We start from the raw sequence: 22,078 nt of genomic DNA on the forward strand, positions 1-22,078 counted from the left end.
GTGGACTATTTTGTGTTGATGTTGGGTTGCATGTTTTACTACTATTTTGTGGGGTTTTGGAGGAGGAAGGGTGAGGATAAACACCACATAAATGCAGGGTGGTGGTCTAGTCGTTCGTTGTAATGTTTTCGGGCTATTTGACACTACTACGGTGGTCGTTTTGTGTATGAAGAGATTGGGGTGTGTTGGGCTGTTTTGTAGTATTTTGTGGTGTATATAAGGTTGGAAAATAATGTATATATGTTGTTATTGTTGCGTTCTTGTGTTGTTGGTGTTATCTTGAATTTGGAGGAAGTAAGAAATATAGCGGAGATGCTGCCCATTTTAATACAAAATAAGTTTGTCGTTCGTTGTGCGATAGTTGTACCTTTCGTAACTTAATGATAGTATTATTATTGTTGTTGTAGATTAAGGTGCAAAGAGGCGAGTTCAACTTGGTGATTGGAAAGATTGTGATAAGGTATGTTAAGGCTAAACCTTTCTTTCATTTTGGCATGATCCCGTAACTACATATGTTTGATAACAAGACATAAAGAGAAGTTCGTATTCTTGAATTTATTCACATTATCCTAGTCTCAGAAGTTACAGTATTCTCCCTTATCGGGACTTTATATTCAGTTAAGTACTATTTTCTTCCAGTCAGGAGAGGAGAGGGTCTATATATATATATATATATATATATATATATATATATATATATATATATACAGTATTACAGTATTTTCACCACCATCGAGCTATAATCAATGGGCAGGCCCCTATTGGGCAACCTCTGATCAGATGGTAAGTTATATACCGAGCCTACCATGGCCGAGAGCCTATGAGCGAGCCCAGGATGGTCGGGATACAGAGCCTAGTATGGCCGAGTGCTTATGAGCGAGCCTACTACGGCCGAGCAGTTACACATACCGAGCCTTATAGGTGCCAGACATTTATTTTACTAACTATATTGAAGGAGTTGAGTCAGTATCAGCAGGTAAGTATATCTCCACATCATCTTTGACTCACAGTTACTTTCAGTTATTATATTATCAGTTCAGTTTCAGCTTTCAGTTATGTTATTGCCTTACATACTCGGTATATTATTTTGTACTGACGTCCTTTTTCTGGGGACGCTGCATTTTATGCGTGCAAGTTCAGATAGATAGACAGGTAGACCTCCTCAGTAGGAGTTTCCCGAGTTCAGCCTGATCGGTGAGCTCCACGTCCTTCGGAGTTATCGGGTCTAGGGTTTTGTGTACATCTTCTGTATGTATATATGTTATGGGTAGGTCGGGGTCCTGTTCCGATCACAATATATCTATCAGTAGAGGCTTATAGACATATCATGTCAGCTAGTTCAATATGTTGGGCTTGTAGGACTGGTATCTATATTTTGTTGGTTTGTCAGTTGTAGTAGTTATGACGGCCTTGTCGGCCCAGCTTTAGATTGATGTTTAGTCAGTGCTAGTTTCCGTTCAGTTTTATATTTTGCTTCACAAATTGTCTTGCAATGTGGTCTCATGGTCAAATTATGAGATTATATGTTCAGAATCCCTTAGTCGCAAGTTGGTACGCTAGGTTAGGTGAGGCACCCGGTGCCGGTCTCGCCCCCAGGTTCGGGACGTGACATGGATGTATGGGGACCATATAGGGTCTGCACCTATAATGATTTTAGATATTTTCGCACTCTTGTTGATGATTACTCTAGAATGACATGCACTTTTCTGTTAAGGTTGAAAAGTGATGTATTTGTTGTCTTGAATGATTTTATTCAACTTGTACAAAACCAATTTTCTACCACTATTAAGACCTTTAGATCTGACAATGGTCATGAATTCTTTAATGATCCTTGTTCTACTCTCTTCACATCTAAAGGCATCGTTCACCAAAGTAGTTGTGTCCACACTCCACAGAAAAATGGAGTGGTGGAAAGAAAGCATAGGCATCTTCTTGAAGTTGGGAGGGCCTTAAGATTTCAAGCACACATACCCTTGAAATACTAGGGTGAGTGCATTCTGGCAGCTACATATATTATCAACAGATTGCCTAGTGTTATTTTGAAAGGAAAGTTTCCTTACGAGCTATTCCATGTTTCAGCACCTACCCTTAGCCATATGAGAACTATAGGGTGCCTTTGCTATGCCACAAAGACCAATTACAGTGACAATTTCTCTCCAAAATCTTCTCCTGCCATCTTTATGGGATACTCCTCCACTCATAAAGGTTATAGGCTGCTTGACATTGAATCTGGGAAGTTGTTTTGTCAATAGAGATGTTGTCTTTAAGGAACATATCTTTCCTTTTAAACACCCAAAGTCTCAGTTCCTATCCTCCACAAATTCCACACTCAATTCTCCTTCCATGTCTTTTCCTACTTTGTCTACACCTGACTCTTTCTCTGAGACTTTTATTGATTCTTTATCAGCACCTGAACCACTCATTAATCCTGAACTCCCTTCCCTGATGGATTCAGCATCAACTTCCCTGAATCACTCATCTCCTTCTTCTACACCTTCTCCTTTGCCTCCTCACACTACTACTTCCATTCCTTCCCCTGAACCTATACTTGATCCACCCATAAGATCAGACAGACCTCTTAACCTTTCCATCTGGCTCACATACTATGTACATCCTCCTTTTCCTTCTACTTCCTTTGCTTACCCTATACAACAGCTTGTTTCCTATTCACACCTACCTGCTCATTTTCAATCTTTTATTGCCTCCTTCTCTTCAGATACAGAACCCTCTACCTTATCTCAAGCTGTTAGGATGAGAGATGGGTTGAAGCAATGAATCTTAAGATTGAGGCTCTGGAACAAAATCACACTTGGGCAGTAGTTGATTTACCTGCAGGCAAGGTCCCTATATGGTGTAAGTGGGTGTATAAAATCAAGTATAATGCACATGGTACAGTAGGAAGATTTAAGGCTAGATTAGTTGCCAAAGGCTATACACAACAAGAAAATCTAGATTTTCATGACACTTTTTCTCCTGTTGCTAAACTCACTACTGTCATAGCAGTTGTTGATACTGCAACTCTTAAACACTGGCCAGTTTATCAGATGGATGTCCATAATGCCTTTCTCAATGGGGATCTTTAACAAGAGGTGTACATGACAATGCCACATGGATTTAGTATCCAGGGAGAGCATAAGGTATGTAGGCTACTTAAATCTCTATATGGCCTGAAACAGGCATCACGACAATGGAATCTGAAACTAACTCAAGCTCTTCTGAATTTTAGTTTTTGTCAAAGCAAGCATGACTACTCCTTGTTTACTAAATTCACTAAGTATAAGTTTGTTCTTGTACTTGTGTATGTGGATGATATACTTGTAACAGGAAAAAATATGGAAGAAATTCAGCATGCTAAAAACACACTTCACCGGAGTTTCAAAATGAAGGACCTTGGGGAATTGAGGTACTTCTTGGGGATAGAGTTTGCCAGGTCTGCTGAAGGCATCTTGATGTCACAAAGGAAATATGCTCTTGAGATGATTTCCGAAGTAGGATTGGGAGGATCAAAGCCAAAAGAGACTCCAATGGAGCAAAATTTAAAACTAACAAGTGTGAATTTTGATGCTTGTGTGACTACCAATACTACTGATGAGATACTAGAAGACAGGGGGAGATTTCAAAAGCTAGTTGGGAAGTTATTGTACCTCACTATCACCAGACCAGATATCTCATATGCTGTTCAAAGCTTAAGTCAGTTTATGCATGCTCCAAAGAAGTCTCACTATGAAGCTGCACTACATGTGGTGAGATATATAAAGAAACAATCAGGTCTTGGCATCCTAATGTCTAGCAGAAGCAGCCAGCAAATAAAAGCCTTATGTGACTCAGATTGGGCATCCTGCCCAATGTCAAGAAAATCAATAACAGGATACTGCATCAAACTAGGAGAATCTCTTATTTCTTGGAAGGCAAAGAAACAAAATACTATCTCCAGAAGCTCAGTAGAAGCTGAGTATAGAAGCATGGCACATACAGTTGCAGAACTGGTTTGGCTTAGTGGATTGTTGAGAGAATTGCAGATAGATTTGCAGATGCCTATAGATTTGTATTGTGATAATAAAGCAGCATTGCAAATTATATCTAATCCCATGTATCATGAGAGGACAAAGCACATAGAGATAGATTGTCATTTCTTGAGAGAAAAAAGTCAAAAGGGGCTTATCAGAACTTCACATATATCTAGTCAAGAACAACCAGCTGACATACTAACTAAAGCCTTGGGACATCAGCAACATGCCTAACTGTTATCCAAATTGGGAAGTAAGAACATTTTTTTATTCTCAACTTGAGGGGGAGTGTTGAAATATTAGATCAGATGTGAGTAGTTGTACAGAGTGCTATTTAAGGAAGTACACTTCTAGAAGATTAGTTAGGAAACAGTTAGCTGTCAGTGAGCTATAAATGAGCTGTTAATTTGTAATAAATAGGTAGTTAGAGAAGTTAGTTAGCTGATTAATCCCTTTGTATAAATATAGCATTGTACAGTACATTTGAGTTGGTTAATAAGAAATACTGAGAATTGCTTTCTTTCTCTCTCTCTTGCTCTAATCTTCTTCATCCTCGAGCTTGCTTCTTCTCCATCAATGGCGACAGTCCACATCTCCATTTTAACAATACCATATCTAATTAAATTCGTTATGATTCAATCTTCTTTTTTTTGGTTTCTATTTATTCGATTCGATAATTTCAAATTGTTCCACTAGGATAAAGAATTGCAATTTTCTTTTTTTGTCTTTAAGAGGTAAAAGAAATCTTAGACTAAAGTCGACATTTGTATTTGGTATTAAGAGTAAGTGGCACCTTTTTAGCTACAAGTAAGAAAATGAATTTTCTGCATACATAAAAAAAGATAAGGTGTTATAAAATATAACTCAAAGTAACAATATGAAACAAGAAAAATAAGCTAAGAGATATATGGAGAAAGAGAGAAGAGATTCTTATTTCTTCTTCAATTATGTGTATTTTCCTATTTATTACAAGGCCTTTATATAGGTATGAAAAGTGAAGAAAATATGTCATTGAATATGTTATTAAGCATTTGAGATGAAGATCATGGAGGAAGAGTAGACATCCACCATAATTTGATATTTCTTATAACACTCCCCCTTGGATGTCCATAGATAATGTGTCTCGTTAAAACCTTATTAGAAAAAAAATCCTAGTGAAGGAAAAAGAGTACACATGTTTAGGAATACGCTTTTTGGTTGCCTCATTAAAACCTTGCAAGGAAAACCCAGTGGGACAAAATCTTGTAAGGGAAAAAGAGTACACCGCGTATTAACTCCCCCTGATGAGAGCATCAATTCACATCCTTGAGCCTTCGCATCCCAATCTTGTACACTAGTTTCTTGAAGGTTGACGTTGGTAGAGATTTGGTGAACAAATCAGCCATATTATCACTTGAACGGATCTGTTGCACACCGATATCACCATTCTTTTGAAGATCATGTGTGAAAAATAACTTTGGTGAAATGTGTTTTGTTCTATCTCCTTTTATGAATCCTCCCTTCAATTGAGCTATGCATACTGCATTGTCTTCATACAAAATTGTGGGTAGTTTGTCACACTTCAAACCATATTTGTCTCGAATTAGGTGTATTACATAGCTCAACCATACACATTCTCGACTTGCTTCATGAATAGCAATTATCTCAGCATGATTAGATAAAGTAGCCACGATTGATTGCTTAGTCGATCGCCAAGATATTGCAGTGCCTCCACATGTAAACACATAACTTGTTTGAGATCGAGCCTTGTGTGGGTCAGATAAATACCCAGCATCGGCATAACCAACAAGATCGGGACTGCAATCATTGCCATAAAATAAGCCCATATCGGTAGTCCCTTTTAGATACCGCAATATGTGTTTGATTCCATCCCAATGTCTCCTTGTAGGAGCAGAGCTATATCTTGCTAAGACATTAACTGAAAAAGTTATGTCAGGCCTTGTAGTGTTAGCAAGATACATTAGTGCACCAATTGCACTAAGATATGGTACTTCAGGACCAAGAAACTCTTCATTCTTTTCTTGAGGTCGGAACGGGTCCTTATTCACATCAAGTGATCGAACAACCATCGGAGTACTTAATGGATGTGCTCCATCCATGTAAAACCATTTCAATACCTTTTATATATAGGCAGATTGATGAAAACAAATCCTATTTGCCAAATGTTCAATTTGCAAACCGAGACATAATTTTGTCTTTCCGAGATCTTTCATCTCGAATTCCTTCTTTAAATAATCAATTGCCTTTTGGAGTTCTGTAGGAGTTCCAATAAGGTTTATGTCATCAACATATACGGCAAGTACAACAAACTCTGATGTTGTTTTCTTTATAAAAACACATGGACATATGGCATCATTTATATAACCTTCCTTTAATAAATATTCACTAAGGCGGTTATACCACATTCTTCCTGATTGCTTTAGACCATACAAAAATCTTTGCAATTTGATTGAAAACATTTTCCTTGACTTTGAATTATATGCGTCAGGCATTTTAAATCCATCGGGAATTTTCATGTATATCTCATTATCAAGTGAGCCGTAAAGGTAGGCTGTAACCACATCCATTAAATGCATGCCAAGTTTTTCATAGACAGCAAGACTAATAAGATAACGGAATGTTATAGCATCCATAACAGGAGAATACATCTCTTCATAATCGACACCAGGCCTTTGTGAAAATCCTTTTGCAACAAGGCGTGCCTTATATCTTTGTACCTCATTTTTCTCATTCATTTTACGTACAAAGACCCATTTATAGCCAACAGGTTTAACACCATTAGGTGTTTGGACTACAGACCCAAAAACTTCACGTTTCGCAAGTGAATCCAACTCAGATTGGATTGCTTCTTGCCATTTTGGCCAATCACGTCTTTGTCGACATTCTCCAACGGATTGAGGTTCAAGATCCTCATTATCTTGCATAATGCTAGATGCAACATTATATGCAAATACATAATCCACAACTATATTCAATCGATTCAAATCTGTCTCAATATCAATTGGGTTTATTGATAGTTCCTTATTTTCTTGAGTTTCAGGCTCATTGATTTCCTCATGAATTTCAGGATTGGTTAAATCATGGGTTTCTTTATGAGACTCATTTGTAGTATCATATTGATCATTTATTTTCCTTTTTCTAGGATTTCGATCCTTAGAACCCAACGGCCAGCCACGCTTTAGGCGTGCTTTTGACTCATTAGCTATGACACTAGAAGATTGTCCAACAGGGACATCAATATAGATTGGAATATTCTCTGCAGGGATATGTGATTTCGTCATCCTTTTCAGATCTGTAAATGCATCTGGCATTTGATTTGCTATTTTCTGCAAATGGATAATCTTTTGCACCTCTTTTTCACAAATAGAGGCATGTGGATCAAGATAAGATAATGATGTATTTTTTCACGAAATTTCCCGTTTGATTTCACCAATTTCTCCCCCTAATTTTGGGAAAAATGCCTCATCGAATCGACAATCTGCAAATCGAGCAGTGAATAAATCTCTCGTTAATGTTTCGAGGTAGCGAATAATGGAGGGCGATTCAAACCCAACATATATTCCTAACCTTCTTTGGGGACCCATCTTGGTGCGATATGGCGGTGCTACAGGCACATATACAACGCATCCAAAAATTCTTAGATGGGATATATTAGGTTCATGACCCAAAACTAATTACAACGGGGAATATTTATGATAATTTATCGGTCCGAGACGAATTAGCATTGCCGCATGTAAAATGGCATGACCCCAAACAGAAGTGGGTAATTTTATTTTCATGAGTAACGGTCTTGCTATCAATTGCAGACGTTTAATCAAAGATTTTGCAAGGTCATTTTGAGTGTGAACATGAGCTACAGGATGTTCCATTTTTATCCCAATTGATAAGCAATAATCATTAAATACTTGGGATGAAAACTCAGCAGCATTATCAAGTCGAATAGACTTAATTGGATTATCGGGAAACTGTGCCCATAATCGAATTATTTGTGCCATTAATTTTGCAAACGCCAGGTTGCGAGATGACAATAGGCACACATGAGACCATCTAGAAGATGCATCTATTAAGACCATAAAATATCTAAACGACCTACTAGGTGGGTGAATAGGTCCACAAATATCCCCTTGTATACGTTCCAAAAACGCAGGGGACTCAATCCTAACCTTTGTTGGTGATGGTCTAATAATCAACTTGCCTTGATAACAAGAAGTGCAAGAAAACTCATTATTTAAAAGAATCTTTAAATTCTTTAATGGATGTCCATTTGAGTTCTCTATAATTCGTCTCATCATAATTGATCCAGGATGTCCCAATCGATCATGCCAAAGTACAAAAGTATTGAAATAAGAAACCTTTTGGTTTACGATAGAATGTGCCTCAATTGCACTAATTCTTGTCCAATACAGGGCACAAGATAAAGATGGAAACTTCTCAAAAACCCTTTTCTGGCCAGAGACATTCTTGGTAACGATGAGATATTCGAGATTATTCTCATCTATTGTCTTAATATGAAATCTATTTCGACGGATATCTTTAAAACTCAACAAGTTCCTCTTGAACTTGGAGGAGAACATTGCATTCTCTATGATAAGTATTGTTCCCTTAGGCAGAGTTATATTAGCTCTTCCAGAGCCTTCAATTAGATTACTACTACCAAAAATTGTAGTAACATCTGCCTTACCCATACTTAAATGAGAGAAATATTTCTTTTCTTTAAATATTGTATGTGTAGTACATGAATCAATTAAGCAAATATTTTTATAATTGAACTTTGATCCAAGTTTGCTTTGAAAGATATCCATATTTGTTTCCCATGGTTTGACATACAAAAGAAGTATATGAATAAATATTAGTATTTTTAGAGAAAAGGGAAAAGAAATAAAGTTAAACCAATAATTCAATAGTGACATTTTAATGCATTTTCTAGCAAATTTTAATTATTATACAAATAATTACGCAGCAAAAATAATACAATTATAAGTACATGAAAAAAAATTTAAGGGTGAAGTAACAAAAGTTGTTCCAGGGTGCTTGTAAACCTCTTCTTAAAGAGAATTAAAGTAACGTAAAGGAAAATCAAAAGGAAGTAAAAGATCAGTGAGACTAGGACACTAATTACTTAGATATTACTCCTTGTTTGTGAAATTTATGAAATTTAGAAAATACATATATTTTTAAAAACTACATCAGAAGTATTATTAAGTGCAATAAAAATTATAAGATGTTTATTCATTAGATACTACGAATAGGAAAACATAAAAATCAAAATGCTCAATCATCTTTAACCATAGATCCATCACCGATCGAGTGGTTTATTTTTCCATCAGGGTGCTCAAACAAATCTGCCACATCCAAGTGGGAGACAAAATTAGCTTCAGGAGCTTTATCCTTTAGAGATGCTTGATAAAGCTCAACCAAATATTTTGGTATGCGATAAATATTTGCCCAATGTCCTTTTCCACTACAACGATAACACTCAGTTTCTAAACCATTTGCCCTTGGCCCTTTCCACTTTTGGTGGTTATTTTTCTTCGAGGGGTGATTAACACTAGGAAAATTTCTTTCTTGGCCATGGCCACGACCACGAACAGGGTCACGAACTTTTCCACTCTTATAATTATGGGAATACACCTCATTCATTTCAGGCAATGGTGTAGACCCAGTGGGTTGATTTTTGTGATTTCTCGTGAGCAAGTCATTGTTTCGTTCAGCCACAAGGAGAAGAGAAATCAACTCAGAGTACTTCTTAAAACCTTTCTCTTGGTACTGCTGTTGCAAGACCATATTGGAGGCATGAAATGTTGTGAACATTTTTTCAAGCATATCATAATTAGTGATAGTATCTCCACAGAGTTTCAATTTAGAAATAATTCTGAACATCGCAGAATTATATTCAGAAATATACTTAAAGTGTTGGAGTCTCAGATGAGCCCAATCATATCGTGCTTGTGGAAGAGTGACCAACTTTAAGTTGTCATATCTTTCCTTTAAGCCATTCCACAAAACAAGTGAATCTTTGACTGTGAGATATTCTATCTTCTAACCCTTCATCAAGGTGATGGCGTAAGAAAATCAAGGCCTTAGCACAGTCTTGGGTAGATGCTTTATTTCTATCTTTAATGGCATCTCCAAGACCCATTGCATCTAAATGGATTTCAGCATCCAACATCCATGTCATATAGTTCTTACCTGAAATTTCAAGGAACGAACTTTCTTTTCATAATATTAGTCATAATTAAAAGAGGAGAAAAGTAATACCTTAGTCTTCTCAAAGAGTTTTTTGAGACGGTAGAGTCTCGTGCTGATAAGGTGTTATAAAATATAACTTAAAGTAACAATATGAAACAAGGAAAACAAGCTAAGAGATATATGGAGAAAGAGAGAAGAGATTCTTATTTCTTCTTCAATTGTGTGTATTTTCCTATCTATTACAAGGCTTTTATATAGGCATGAAAAGTGAAGAAAATATGTCATTGAATATGTCATTAAACATAGAAAATATGTCATTAAATATGTCATTAAGCATTTGAGATGAATATCATGGAGGAAGAGTAGGCATCCACCATAATTTGATATTTCTTATAACAGAAGGTAAGAAAATGAATTTTCTTGGATACGAGACATAACTCGTTTACTAAATTTGATATTTTAATTTCTGACTGAAATAAATTGCCATAAATGAAAGGTACAAGTACCACTACAATTAGGACCACCAATAACTTGGGTAAATATTAGATTGTTAGGTGAGAAGGTGCTTTGTTAACATCTAAATGAATGTGTTACTATAAGAATAACTTCATAATTGGACTAGGTTTAATCTTCTTTTTCTAAATATATTAAGAAATTAAATTGTGAATAGATGTATTTGCTATAAATATAAGAACACATTAATTAGTACTAGTTATTATTTTAAAATCTCAATTAGAGACAGATAAATAATCCACCTATCTATTTTTTCTAGTATAATAATTCATCTGTTAAAATTTATATGGCGGTGTTTGACTTAGTATGATATATATATATATATATATATATATATATATATATATATATATATATATATATATATAAAATTAAAACATAAGACATATGAATATTATGACTTTAAATATAGCATGATATTTTTGTGACAAATAATGTGCAATTAAAAATAAAATAAGAACCTTAAATCATATTATATACAAGTTTTTAATGTAAATTTTAGGTCCGGATTGTCCATAAAACTTTTTTTCTTTTTAAATTTTTTTTTTTCAAAAATCTGTTTGTCCATAAAATTTTGACCACTTTTCAAAAAAGTTCGGTTTTTTTTTCTCCACTCACAAAATTACAATATTATTTTAAGTGAAATGCATGTCTAAATATAATTTCAAATTTCAAATATTATTTTTTAGCTTAACTCCACATACTACTTTTTTCAAAAATTATCATTTTTATGTCCAAACCCTACTTAGAGTTAGAGAAAGGGGAAAAAAAGAAAGAGGTGTTCGATTTAAATAAAGAGGTAATTTGGTACGACTTTTAAATATTTTTGTTCAATACATTTATAATCAATTTATTAAAATATTATATCAATATCAAATATAACTAAATTCGGTATGACTCAATTTTTCTTTTTTTTAGGTTCGATTTTTCGATTTGTTCGATTTAAATAAAGAATTGTAGCTTTCTTTTTCGTCTCTAAGAGGTAAAAGAAATCTTAGACAAAATTCGACATTTGTATTTGGTATTTAGAGTAAGTGGCTCTTTTTTCGCTACAAGAAAGAAAATGAATTTTCTGCAGCAAACAAAAAAAAGGTAAAATGAATTTTCTAGGATACAAGACATAATTAGTTTACTAAATTTTATATTTTAATTTCTGACTGAAATAAATTACTATAAATGTAAGGTAATACTAGTATGACTAGAATTAGGACAACAAATAACTTGGGTAAGAATTAAATTGATATTTGTTAGGTGAGAAGGTGCTTCGTTAACATCCAAATGAATGTGTTACTATAAGAATAACTACATAATTGGATTAAGTTTGAGATTCTTTTTCTAAATACATCAGGAAATTAAATTGTGAATAGCTGCTTCTCTATAAATATAGAAACACATTAATTAGTACTAGCTGTTTATTTTAGAATCTCAATTAGACACAGATAAGTAATCCACCTATCGAATTATTCTAATATAATATTCTGTTCGTTTTAATTTATACGACGGTGTTTGACTGAGCATGAAATATAAAAAAAATATATGAAAACTATAATTTTAAATATAACATAATATTTTTGTGATAATTAACGTGCAATTAAAAATAAAATAAGAAGCTTAAATCGAATTTTATATAGCACCTTGTTTTTAATGTAAAATATAGAATTAAAGAAAGGGGAAAAGAGAAAGAGGTATAGCTGTTTCAGCGGGCTATTTGTACATCATGCCTTTTTTAATTTTAAGATTAAGAAATAATCTTTTTAAATTCTTAATGTATAAAAGACAGATTTTGTAAAATTAAAAATCCCTCATGTGCGGAAAAAAAATATGATCATAAAACTAAAAATAATTTTATAAAGCGCCACAAAATCAATTGACTCCACAGGTGAAATTCATGAAATAATTCAATGGTATAATATTATTAAATCATTATTATTAATATTGTAATAATTAATTTTTACTCTGATTCAGATTTATAGGATTAATTTAGTGGGACCCACAGGAGAGCGATAAATTCCAGATTACACGTCAGCAAACCCTCTCGTTGTCAGTCACAATCCTGTCCCTAGTATGATTATTTCAATTATTGCAATCTGCCACCAATAGTATTAAAGTACTTCAACTTTTGGCTCTAAGTTTCGGAAAATTCAAAAAAGAAAAAGGTTGAAAATCAAAAGGTGAAAACCTAGCTAATACAACTAGAACTTCTATATAAATATATAAATAGAGGTATATAGAAATAAAAATAAAAATTTCAATAAGTTATATATTGATTCTAATTCTTGTTGCCCATTTGCAGTTGTGGAGGTAGAATTCCCTATAAATAAAGTTAACACGCAAAAAATTAAGTAAATTTAACCTCTAATATATGTATGTAAAAAATTTTGAGTTTATATATACAGTGCAATTTTCGTGCGAAAAGAGTTCAGCTTAACCTCCTTTCGCCCACCTAACTCCGCCCCTGCCCGCCTGATTTCAAAGAGTAAAGGGAATACATCAAAATGTCATTCTTTAGTAACATTTTTTTTTAAATGCAGCATATTAACAGAAATACAATATTTTAAAACTTTTTTTAATCTACAAATGTGTGATTTTTCATATTTTTAATATAATTTTAAAATATAATTTGAGTAAAAAAATCACGTACTCCAAAACTAGATGGTTGAAATAAGATAGGACAACAAGCATAAATTAGTATAATATGAAATAGATACTAGTATTTGTTAGTATTTGAACTGAATTTTTTAGTAACTTTTTTATTTTCGTAACAAACCTTCTAAAGATCAAGTAAGACCCACTAATTTTAATATCTTGGCTAAAAATGTTCTACTTCTTCCGTTTCAATTCATGTGAACCCATTTGACTGGACACAGAGTTTAAGAAAAAAGAGAAGACTTTTAAACTTGTGGTGTAAAATAAAACACATATATTTTGTGTAAGTATAAATCATTGCATAAACGTAAATTGTTTCTAAATAAGGAAAGAGATAATTCTTTTTGGCACAAATTAAAAAAAAAATAGGTTCACATGAATCGAAACAAATGGAGTATTTTACAACTGCACCCTTGAAATAAAACCTCAATAATTCAGCCTATAAAGTCAAATCATAACCATTTTAGTTACTTTATATTTAGCTATTTAACTTTTTAAAACCCTGAAATTATTGAATAATATGCCAAATGCGGCAATTCGCCACGCAGGGGTAAAATAGTCATAAGATTACCAAACCTCGAAGTGACCAACTTGTTCACGTCACTGATCAAGCCAAGCTACCTGAGTCCTAGTTGTCTGTACACGTGTCACTCTATAATTGCCTAAAATATCATTCAGATTCCCTTTAACATCATCAGATCTCGACACGTGTCAAATCAGCCAAAACCGTAGCCATCGGATCGTAAAAACTATTTTCCGTAAGAAATGACGATTGTACCCTTGACCTGTCTATAAATTTATGTTAAGGGCCTCCATTCAGAAAGATTAGAGAAACAACAAAGAAAAAAATACCATTGATTCTCTGGTTTTTTCTTGTAAACCCTAGCTAAAATTACCCTAATTCTCTTTCGGGAATGCAGAGAGATGAGAGGCTCTCGGTTTTCTGATCCCCTTTTGACTGCCGGAAAAATCCAAAAACCAGTCGCCGGCGGCAGGAATTGCCACCGGAAACACGTCGAAGACGGGTGAACCAATCACCCGTTTCCCCCCTTTTTGTCAACCATTTCCTTTTTTCTTTACAGAAACAGAGACCCTTTTCAATCTTTAGCCTCTTTTTTACAAATTTAATCCAAAATCTTTTTCTGTTCCAAAAAATGGCACCTGAGGAGAAATGCATGGCTTTGTACGGAAAATACGAGCTCGGACGCCTTTTAGGCCATGGAACTTTTGCTAAAGTTTACCATGCACGTAACGTGCAAAATGGCAAAAGTGTGGCTATGAAAGTTGTGGGCAAAGAAAAAGTGATTAAAGTTGGTATGATGGATCAAATCAAACGAGAAATCTCCATTATGAAAATGGTGAAACACCCTAATATCGTTGAGCTTAACGAAGTCATGGCGAGTAAAACGAAGATTTACTTCGCCATGGAGTTCGTTAAAGGGGGTGAATTATTTGCAAAAATAGCCAAAGGGAGATTAAGGGAAGATGTGGCTAGAGGCTATTTCCAGCAATTAATCTCGGCTATTGACTTTTGTCATAGCCGTGGCGTTTATCACAGAGATCTAAAGCCTGAAAATTTGTTGTTAGATGAAGAAGGGAATCTCAAAGTAACAGATTTTGGGCTAAGTGCATTTACTGACCATTTAAGACAAGATGGTCTATTACATACAACATGTGGAACTCCTGCATATGTAGCCCCTGAAGTGATTGGTAAAAAAGGCTATGATGGTGCAAAAGCTGATATTTGGTCATGTGGGGTAATTCTTTATGTGCTTTTAGCTGGTTTTTTACCATTTCAAGATGAAAATATTATGGCTATGTATAAAAAAATTTACAGGGGTGATTTCAAATGTCCACCTTGGTTTTCATCAGAGGCTAGAAGATTAATAACCAAGATGTTGGATCCAAATCCGAATTCAAGAATCACTACTTCTAAGATTATGGAGTCAACTTGGTTTAAAAAATCAATGCCAAAGATTTTAAAAACCAAAGAGGAGGAAGAATTTTCAGTTGGGGATGATATTAATTGTGTCGAAAAGGCAAAAGAAGTAGAGACGTTAAACGCTTTTCATATCATTTCTCTATCAGAAGGTTTCGATTTATCGCCATTATTTGAAGAGAAGAAGAAGATGGAGAAGGAGCAAATGAGATTTGCAACAACAAAGTCAGCAAGTAGTGTGATATCAAAGCTAGAAGAAGTGGCTAAAACTTCAAGATTTAGTATTAAAAAAAGTGATTCTTGTGTTAGGTTACAAGGGCAAGAAAGTGGGAGAAAAGGGAAATTAGGAATTTCTGCTGATATTTTTGCTGTTACATCTTCATTTCTTGTTGTGGAGGTGAAAAAAGCAAGTGGTGATACTTTGGAGTACAATCAATTCTGCAGCAAAGAGCTTAGACCTGCACTTAAGGATATTGTTTGGACATCAGCTACTGGAAATTCTACACTTGCTTGAGGTTATATAAATAAAAAGGGTGTAGAATATTCAGATTCAAATTTCCCTATATTGGGAATTGTTGATTATTTGTTATTTTCATGTTGTTAGAATTATTAGAGGTTGAATCTCAAGAAAGTTTCATGAACTGAATGTGTTGTCTTTTGCATTTACTATTGGTTGTGTCTGTTTTCCATGATTTTGTGTGTTTTAATGGTTTGTGTTTGTTGTGATGTTTGTTTTGTATGATTTCTGAATATTCAATCAATTTTCTGGAACCGCTGCAACTTGCAGAACTATTTGTTTTAGTGAGAACTGTTTTTTTCTTTCTTATAAATTATATGAACGATAAAATTATTTTCGTGTTATCTATAGGTCATGAGTTCGAGTTTCAACTACTGATATTTGCATCAGTGTAGGTTGCCTGCATTACACCCTAGGAATGCGGTCCTTCCCCGGATCTTGCGTGACCAAGATGCTTCATGCACCGAGTTGTTCTTTAACTTCTAAATTTTATGTCTATAGGCCATGAGTTCGAGCCGTAGAATCAGCTACTGATACTTGAATCAAGGTAGGTTGCTTACATCACATCCCTAGGGACGTGGCCCTTTTCGGATCATGCGTCAATGTGATATTTAGTGCACGGTAACTGATAAATTTTATGTCAAATAACACTTCTATGGTAGGCAATGGCCCAGAATATTCAACAGCATATTGTTCCCTTGTGATGATTGTGAAAGGTACAGTGAACTTGTTAGTTTTTTATTTTTGGCTCAATTATTATTATATTTAGGTGATTTGAGCAATTACCACTCTTATCAGCCCTATCTAGCTACAAACTCAAGTACCACGAGTTTATTGTAAGATTTACACAGTAGAGGTAATTTTTTTAACACAATCAGGTCGCTAAAAGGTAATTACAAGTAATTCTGAGGGTCCTACCGGATTGAAATCGTCGAGTCTCTAGTACTCCATCTGTCACCCTAGAGAAGGGCGCAATGTTAAAATTGTTGAATGGAAAAAATAAGTTGGAAAGAAGTGGAACAAAAACACATAAGTGAAAGACCAAAAAAAATAGGCTTATGACTAAACAAGATTATGTGTCAAGAAGGAGGTAGGATATTCTTGAAATTAGAGGCTGATGTATCTAAGAAAGTTTGTTGAACTTAATGTCTTTTGTCTTTTACATCTCCTTTCGGTTGTTTCTCTGTTCAAAATATGTGTGCTTTGATGGTTTTGTGTTTGTTGTGATGCTAAGCTGTTTGTTAGTCCAATGATAACACTCCTCTGGTGGGAAATGGTCCATAGAATTCAGTAGCTTATTATTGTCCTCTTGTTGAACGGGATAACCTTGTTGTAACTGGTAACTGCCATGTTACAGGTTCGAGCCGTAAAAACACTTTTTAGCAGAAATACAGAGTAAGACTGCATACAATAGACCTTTGTGGTCCGATCCTTCTCCAGACCTCGCACGTAACAAGAGCTTAGTGCACAAGGCTACCTTTTTTTTATTATTTTCCCCTTGCGACTTTGAAAGGTGCTATGAACTTGTTAGCTTTCCTTTTTTACTTGGGTGAGTTGAACGATCTCCACTTTCTGCCCACCAAAGCAATAGTATTTTAGTATAATTATGGTGTCCGAACCAATTTATGCGTATCTCAATTAAGTTTATTGAATGTCTATTACCTTAGACCAGTACAAGTATCAAATAATTATATATGTTTTGCCTTTATTAGAATTTGAACATGAAACTTTATTTGTTACCACTAGACCACATTCTTTCTTTTTAATAATGGTTGTTCAAGTTAATGCACACTTTGACGATTTCATCATTTATCTACCATCTTTCACTAACATAAAAAGATTGAAAGTTAAATTACAATTTTAAAAAATTGAAATTTTGAAGGATAAGTTGATGGGTGCCTAATTTAGTATTTTTATGTTTTAATTTAGATAACACTTTTCACTTATCGAGAGTCAAATTATGTGACGTTTGACCAATATTTTAAAATATATTTATTAGTCATATTGACATGGGAAGAATTATAATTTATAGTATTTCTCGTACGATTTTTGAATATTTAAATTTAAATTTTAAAATTTTGAGTTGAATTAATCCAATTTAGATTCAAATTTAATTAAACCGACTCTGAATAAACGAAATATATTATATCTAAATTAAAATAGAGGGAGTACTTCCTTTACAACTCAATGAGTGGATTAGTCAATTTAGAAGCGACAATCAAATTTGGTCAATGAAGAAAATAAGAGAGATGTAGATTTTGATCTATTTGAAGATTAAAATTGCGTTATTGGGCTCAAATTTTATCCTGTCACATGCATAAAAAACTAGTACGTCACTCTTCTTGTAGTTTTTTCTTATTAATTATGAAACAGTAGCCTAAGTTAAGTAGCAAAAGATATGACCAAAAGATTAAAAACAGAAAGAAAGAAAATAAAATTGCCTGAAAATTACCATATTTCTTATCTATATGTGATTATTTCTTCAGCTGCTTAATTACCTTCGTAAATATCAAAACTTTCGCAAACTTATTTTCATTTTCAACTTCAAATAATTTTTTTCTTTCAATTTTATCAAAACGGGCTCCGAAGAGTATTCTCTTTTGTCTTTCTATGAACTGCTTCCTCGGTTTCAATTTATGTGAACTTATTTCCTTTTTGGCCGTTCCAAAAATAATGACCCCTTTCTAAATTTGAAAATAAATTTGCTTAAACTTACCATTCTACACTTAACGAGAAGCTTTTATAACCACACAAATACTCTGAGCCTCTTTTTGACTTGTTTAGGACCACAAATTTCAAAAGTTTTTATTTTTTCTTAAACTCCGTGCCCAGCCAAACAGGTTCACATAAATTGAAACGGAGGGAGTATGAAGTGCCATTTTTTTTTTCTTTCTTCTTTTGTTTTGTTTTTCCACCTGGTATCCAATTTTCGCATTGGGACCCGCCTAAATTCGAATTCGTGTCAGGATGTCACATATTGGAGTAAAATGCTCCCTAACAAAGACGAGTCCGAATTCGAATCCGATATCTTTGTTTAAAAATGAAGGAATACTTATCACTCCACCACAACTCTTGTGTACCAATTTATTTATTTATTTATTTTTCTTGTTATAGTTAGCTGTTTCTGTGAAGTGACTCAGTGCTTTCTCAACTCTCAAAGGTTTTCCTGGAAAAAGATAAAAAGCAATTTTGCTTTTTCTGCTTTCCGTATATAAATTACTAATTACTAATAAAAGATAAAATGGAAAACTATACGAAAAAGCAACTTTCTTAATTATTGTACTCCAAAGATGAAAAAATCTCTAAGTGAAGAAAAGGCCACGTCAGATATACTATGGAGTCAAATTATTAACTTAATTTAACTTTTTCTTTTTTGGGTTTAATTTATCGTTTAGTGTCCTTTTTCATCCGATGAATAATTTTCACGTCGTTTTCGTGAATACAGTTTTTCTTACTTCTTGTATTCTATAAAGGCTTTAATAAAAGCTTCAATAATGCAAAGTATTTGCACAAATTATAACCATTTAAAACAACCATATATTGAACTGAAGGAGAATTTAAAATACAAGATCTATTATGAGATAGAAAAAAAAATATTAGTATTAAAATATAAATTAATCACCAGTCACCAATAATCACATTGATTAAGTAATTCATCTTTTTTTTATATAAGAATCTTATACTTTTACCATGAATATTAAATATTTTCTATAAAAATTATCATAGATTAACCTATTTTTACTATTAATTAAAACAAATGTGGCCTTAGAAACTTAGGGGCCTAAAGCCCTTGCTTCAGTCGCTTGGCCCTTGAGTCGGCACTGCTTTCGGTAAATAACTTCAACCATTTTGGAGCATAAGCCCAATAAATAATAATTAAACCAATACTAAAAAAACGTATATAAAATATCTAATTTGACGGAAAGATTAAAATGCCCTTTAATATGAACTATAAATTCATATGCTAGTAGGATACAAACTTACAATCAATCAGTTAACAATCGATCGCTAAACCACTGAGTATATATATAGCTAAGAAACAAGAGGAGATTCAATAGAGGTCAATTCTAGTCGTCAAGTTTCACCTAGATACTAGTGACTAATTCAAATGCCACTTGTTATCTTAGCAATCGAACAGTCTGATTAGTGAAAATGACACTTCTAGCTTTTGACATCACTAGCTAGATTTTGGCTGGTTGCTTTAGCTCTAGCTAGAAATGTTCCAATATTTGTTGTTTAATTAGTTTTTGGCCAGGAAAAAGGATCAAATATACCTCTACTTTGGTATATTATTCACATTTATTCTCTATTATACTATTAGGCCATATATACATTTACCGTTAGTCAAACTTTTTAAAACTACCCTCCACCTAACGGAAAACCATCAAATTAACAAAAATTATTTTTAAAAAAAAATACATGAACCCACAACCCGTTAAGCCCATCATATAAAAATACGGAACTTAAATTTCTGAGACGTCTTAACACATTTTATTCATTTAGAGAGAGTGAGAATGATGGCGGCTATGGGATTAGTAAAAACTTATATTTTGGTTCTTAGTTGTACATGGTGGCATTAGGATGTCATGTTATCACTTTCAGTTGTATTTTTGTGTGGTTATAATACGGCATCCCTTTGTCTAATGTAATGCACACTTGATAGTTGGTTTTTATGTTAGTAAGAACTGATATATATACTTTAACAATACTTGTGTTTGGTTAATACATGAAGTTAGTGTGCTTATGTTGTTAAGTTACTTTCCAACTTGGTGGTGTACTTTCTTTTATTCTTGATGAATTCCTTAGACTGTAGCTTGATATTAAATTGAATCTCTTCTAATTATTTTATATTTTTTGTTCATTATAAGTTGAGTTGTTACTAAGAATTATGAGTATCACACCCCATAGTTTGGACTCTAACTTTGGTTCTTAAGGCGTGATTTGATGATAATACTCATAGTGCTTAAAGTAGAATAAGAAAATCATAATGCTTAAATACTCATCAACAAAGGCTCACAATTGGAGGAAGAAATACCTTGGTAGGTGCCTTAAGACTTCAGAATTGTCAACCTAATAAGATACTATAAATATTTAAGTCATGGTAGAAAGAAAATCATGGTGAATACTCGGTACAGTTCGATATGACGAAAAAAAACAAAGAGAAAAGCTACAAGAAGAAAAAAGAAATTGGAAAAGGTAGAATATAATAAACATACAATAAGGATATTAAAAGAATTGTAACTAAATATATAAATGAATATATGGTGGTCGGTATTTTTATGTCTTTCACTTCTTCAGTTCAATAAATGTGGCTTTTCGTTATGTGGAGGGAATTTTTAAAAAGTTTGACTAACGATAAGAATAAATGTGGCACAATAGTATAACGAAGGGTAGATGCGAACAATATACGAAATTAGATTGGTATATTGTGTTAGTCCCGCCAATATTGCTGTATTTATAAATAATAATTCTGCAAAATATAAATTAACGTAATGAAACAGTAATTAATTCGAGCCCACTGAATTCACAGTGTTTCCTTAAGGAATTTAATCCCCTCCTAGTACCCAAGGTAATGGATTATTTCCTCCCAGGATAGAACGAATCACACACTGGTGTAGCGGTACTTCAAACCCCAGTGTTTCAGCGAACACAAAGTTCGGTAGCAAATCACACTTACAGTTGCTTTGTTTGAAGTTAAAATAATGCAGAACAAAGGAGTAGAAACTTAGAAAATCGTATGGAAATGCTGAGAGGAAGGAGTGCAATGTATAGCCAAATCTGTTGATTATTGAACTGGTAGTCATCTCCTTCGTATATTGAACTGAAGAAGTGAAAGACATAAAAATACCGACCACCACTAGAATTGACCTCTATTGAATCTCCTCTTGTTTCTTAGCTATATATATACTCAGTGGTTTAGCGATCGATTGTTAACTGATTGATTGTAAGTTTGTATCCTACTAGCATATGAATTTATAGCTCATATTAAAGGGCTCTTTAATCTTTCCGTCAAATTAGATATTTTATATACGTATTTTTAGTATTGATTAATTATTATTTATTGGGCTTATGCTCCAAAATGGTTGAAGTTATTTATCGAAAGCAGTGCCGACTCAAGGGCCAAGCGACTGAAGCAAGGGCTTTAGGCCCCTAAGTTTCTAAGGCCACATTTGTTTTAATTAATAGTAAAAATAGGTTAATCTATGATAATTTTTGTAGAAAATATTTAATATTCATGGTAAAAGTATAAGATTCTTATATAAAAAA

General features: G+C 33.6%; 4 protein-coding genes across 4 annotated transcripts; 3 read left to right on the forward strand and 1 right to left on the reverse strand.

Moving 5' to 3' along the window:
* Nucleotides 1-2,771: 2,771 nt before the first annotated feature.
* On the forward strand, nucleotides 2,772-3,083 carry LOC108949205 (uncharacterized mitochondrial protein AtMg00820-like). The gene has a single exon (XM_018779013.1). It carries the CDS (start codon nucleotides 2,772-2,774, stop codon nucleotides 3,081-3,083), a length of 312 nt encoding a protein of 103 aa, XP_018634529.1.
* Nucleotides 3,084-3,095: 12 nt separating this feature from the next.
* Nucleotides 3,096-4,241, forward strand: LOC138901037 (uncharacterized mitochondrial protein AtMg00810-like). Its single transcript, XM_070188764.1, has one exon. It carries the CDS (start codon nucleotides 3,096-3,098, stop codon nucleotides 4,239-4,241), a length of 1,146 nt encoding a protein of 381 aa, XP_070044865.1.
* A 5,037-nt stretch (nucleotides 4,242-9,278) lies between these two features.
* LOC104092235 (uncharacterized) lies at nucleotides 9,279-10,185 on the reverse strand. The gene is made up of 2 exons (XM_009597767.2): nucleotides 10,052-10,185; nucleotides 9,279-9,879 (listed from the first exon to the last, which is right to left on the reverse strand). The coding sequence occupies exons 1-2, from the start codon at nucleotides 10,183-10,185 to the stop codon at nucleotides 9,279-9,281; spliced, it is 735 nt and encodes a 244-aa protein (XP_009596062.2).
* Nucleotides 10,186-14,164: 3,979 nt separating this feature from the next.
* On the forward strand, nucleotides 14,165-15,935 carry LOC104092234 (CBL-interacting serine/threonine-protein kinase 6-like). The gene has a single exon (XM_009597765.4). It carries the CDS (start codon nucleotides 14,510-14,512, stop codon nucleotides 15,806-15,808), a length of 1,299 nt encoding a protein of 432 aa, XP_009596060.1. The 5' UTR covers nucleotides 14,165-14,509; the 3' UTR covers nucleotides 15,809-15,935.
* Nucleotides 15,936-22,078: the final 6,143 nt, after the last annotated feature.

This window comes from Nicotiana tomentosiformis, chromosome 11 (genome assembly GCF_000390325.3).
Source record: "Nicotiana tomentosiformis chromosome 11, ASM39032v3, whole genome shotgun sequence".
NCBI classification, from domain to species: domain Eukaryota; kingdom Viridiplantae; phylum Streptophyta; class Magnoliopsida; order Solanales; family Solanaceae; genus Nicotiana; species Nicotiana tomentosiformis.

What these genes read in the sequence shown, in the direction of transcription:
- LOC138901037 (XM_070188764.1), top strand. Translation starts at nt 3,096, where the DNA reads ATGACAATGCCACATGGATTTAGTATCCAGGGAGAGCATAAGGTATGT.
- LOC108949205 (XM_018779013.1), top strand. Translation starts at nt 2,772, where the DNA reads ATGAATCTTAAGATTGAGGCTCTGGAACAAAATCACACTTGGGCAGTA.
- LOC104092234 (XM_009597765.4), top strand. Translation starts at nt 14,510, where the DNA reads ATGGCACCTGAGGAGAAATGCATGGCTTTGTACGGAAAATACGAGCTC.
- LOC104092235 (XM_009597767.2), bottom strand. Translation starts at nt 10,185, where the DNA reads ATGACATGGATGTTGGATGCTGAAATCCATTTAGATGCAATGGGTCTT. An exon ending in CGCCATCACCTTGATGAAGG is followed by an intron (nt 9,880 to 10,051) that starts GTTAGAAGATAG and finishes TGCGATGTTCAG; the next exon opens with AATTATTTCTAAATTGAAAC.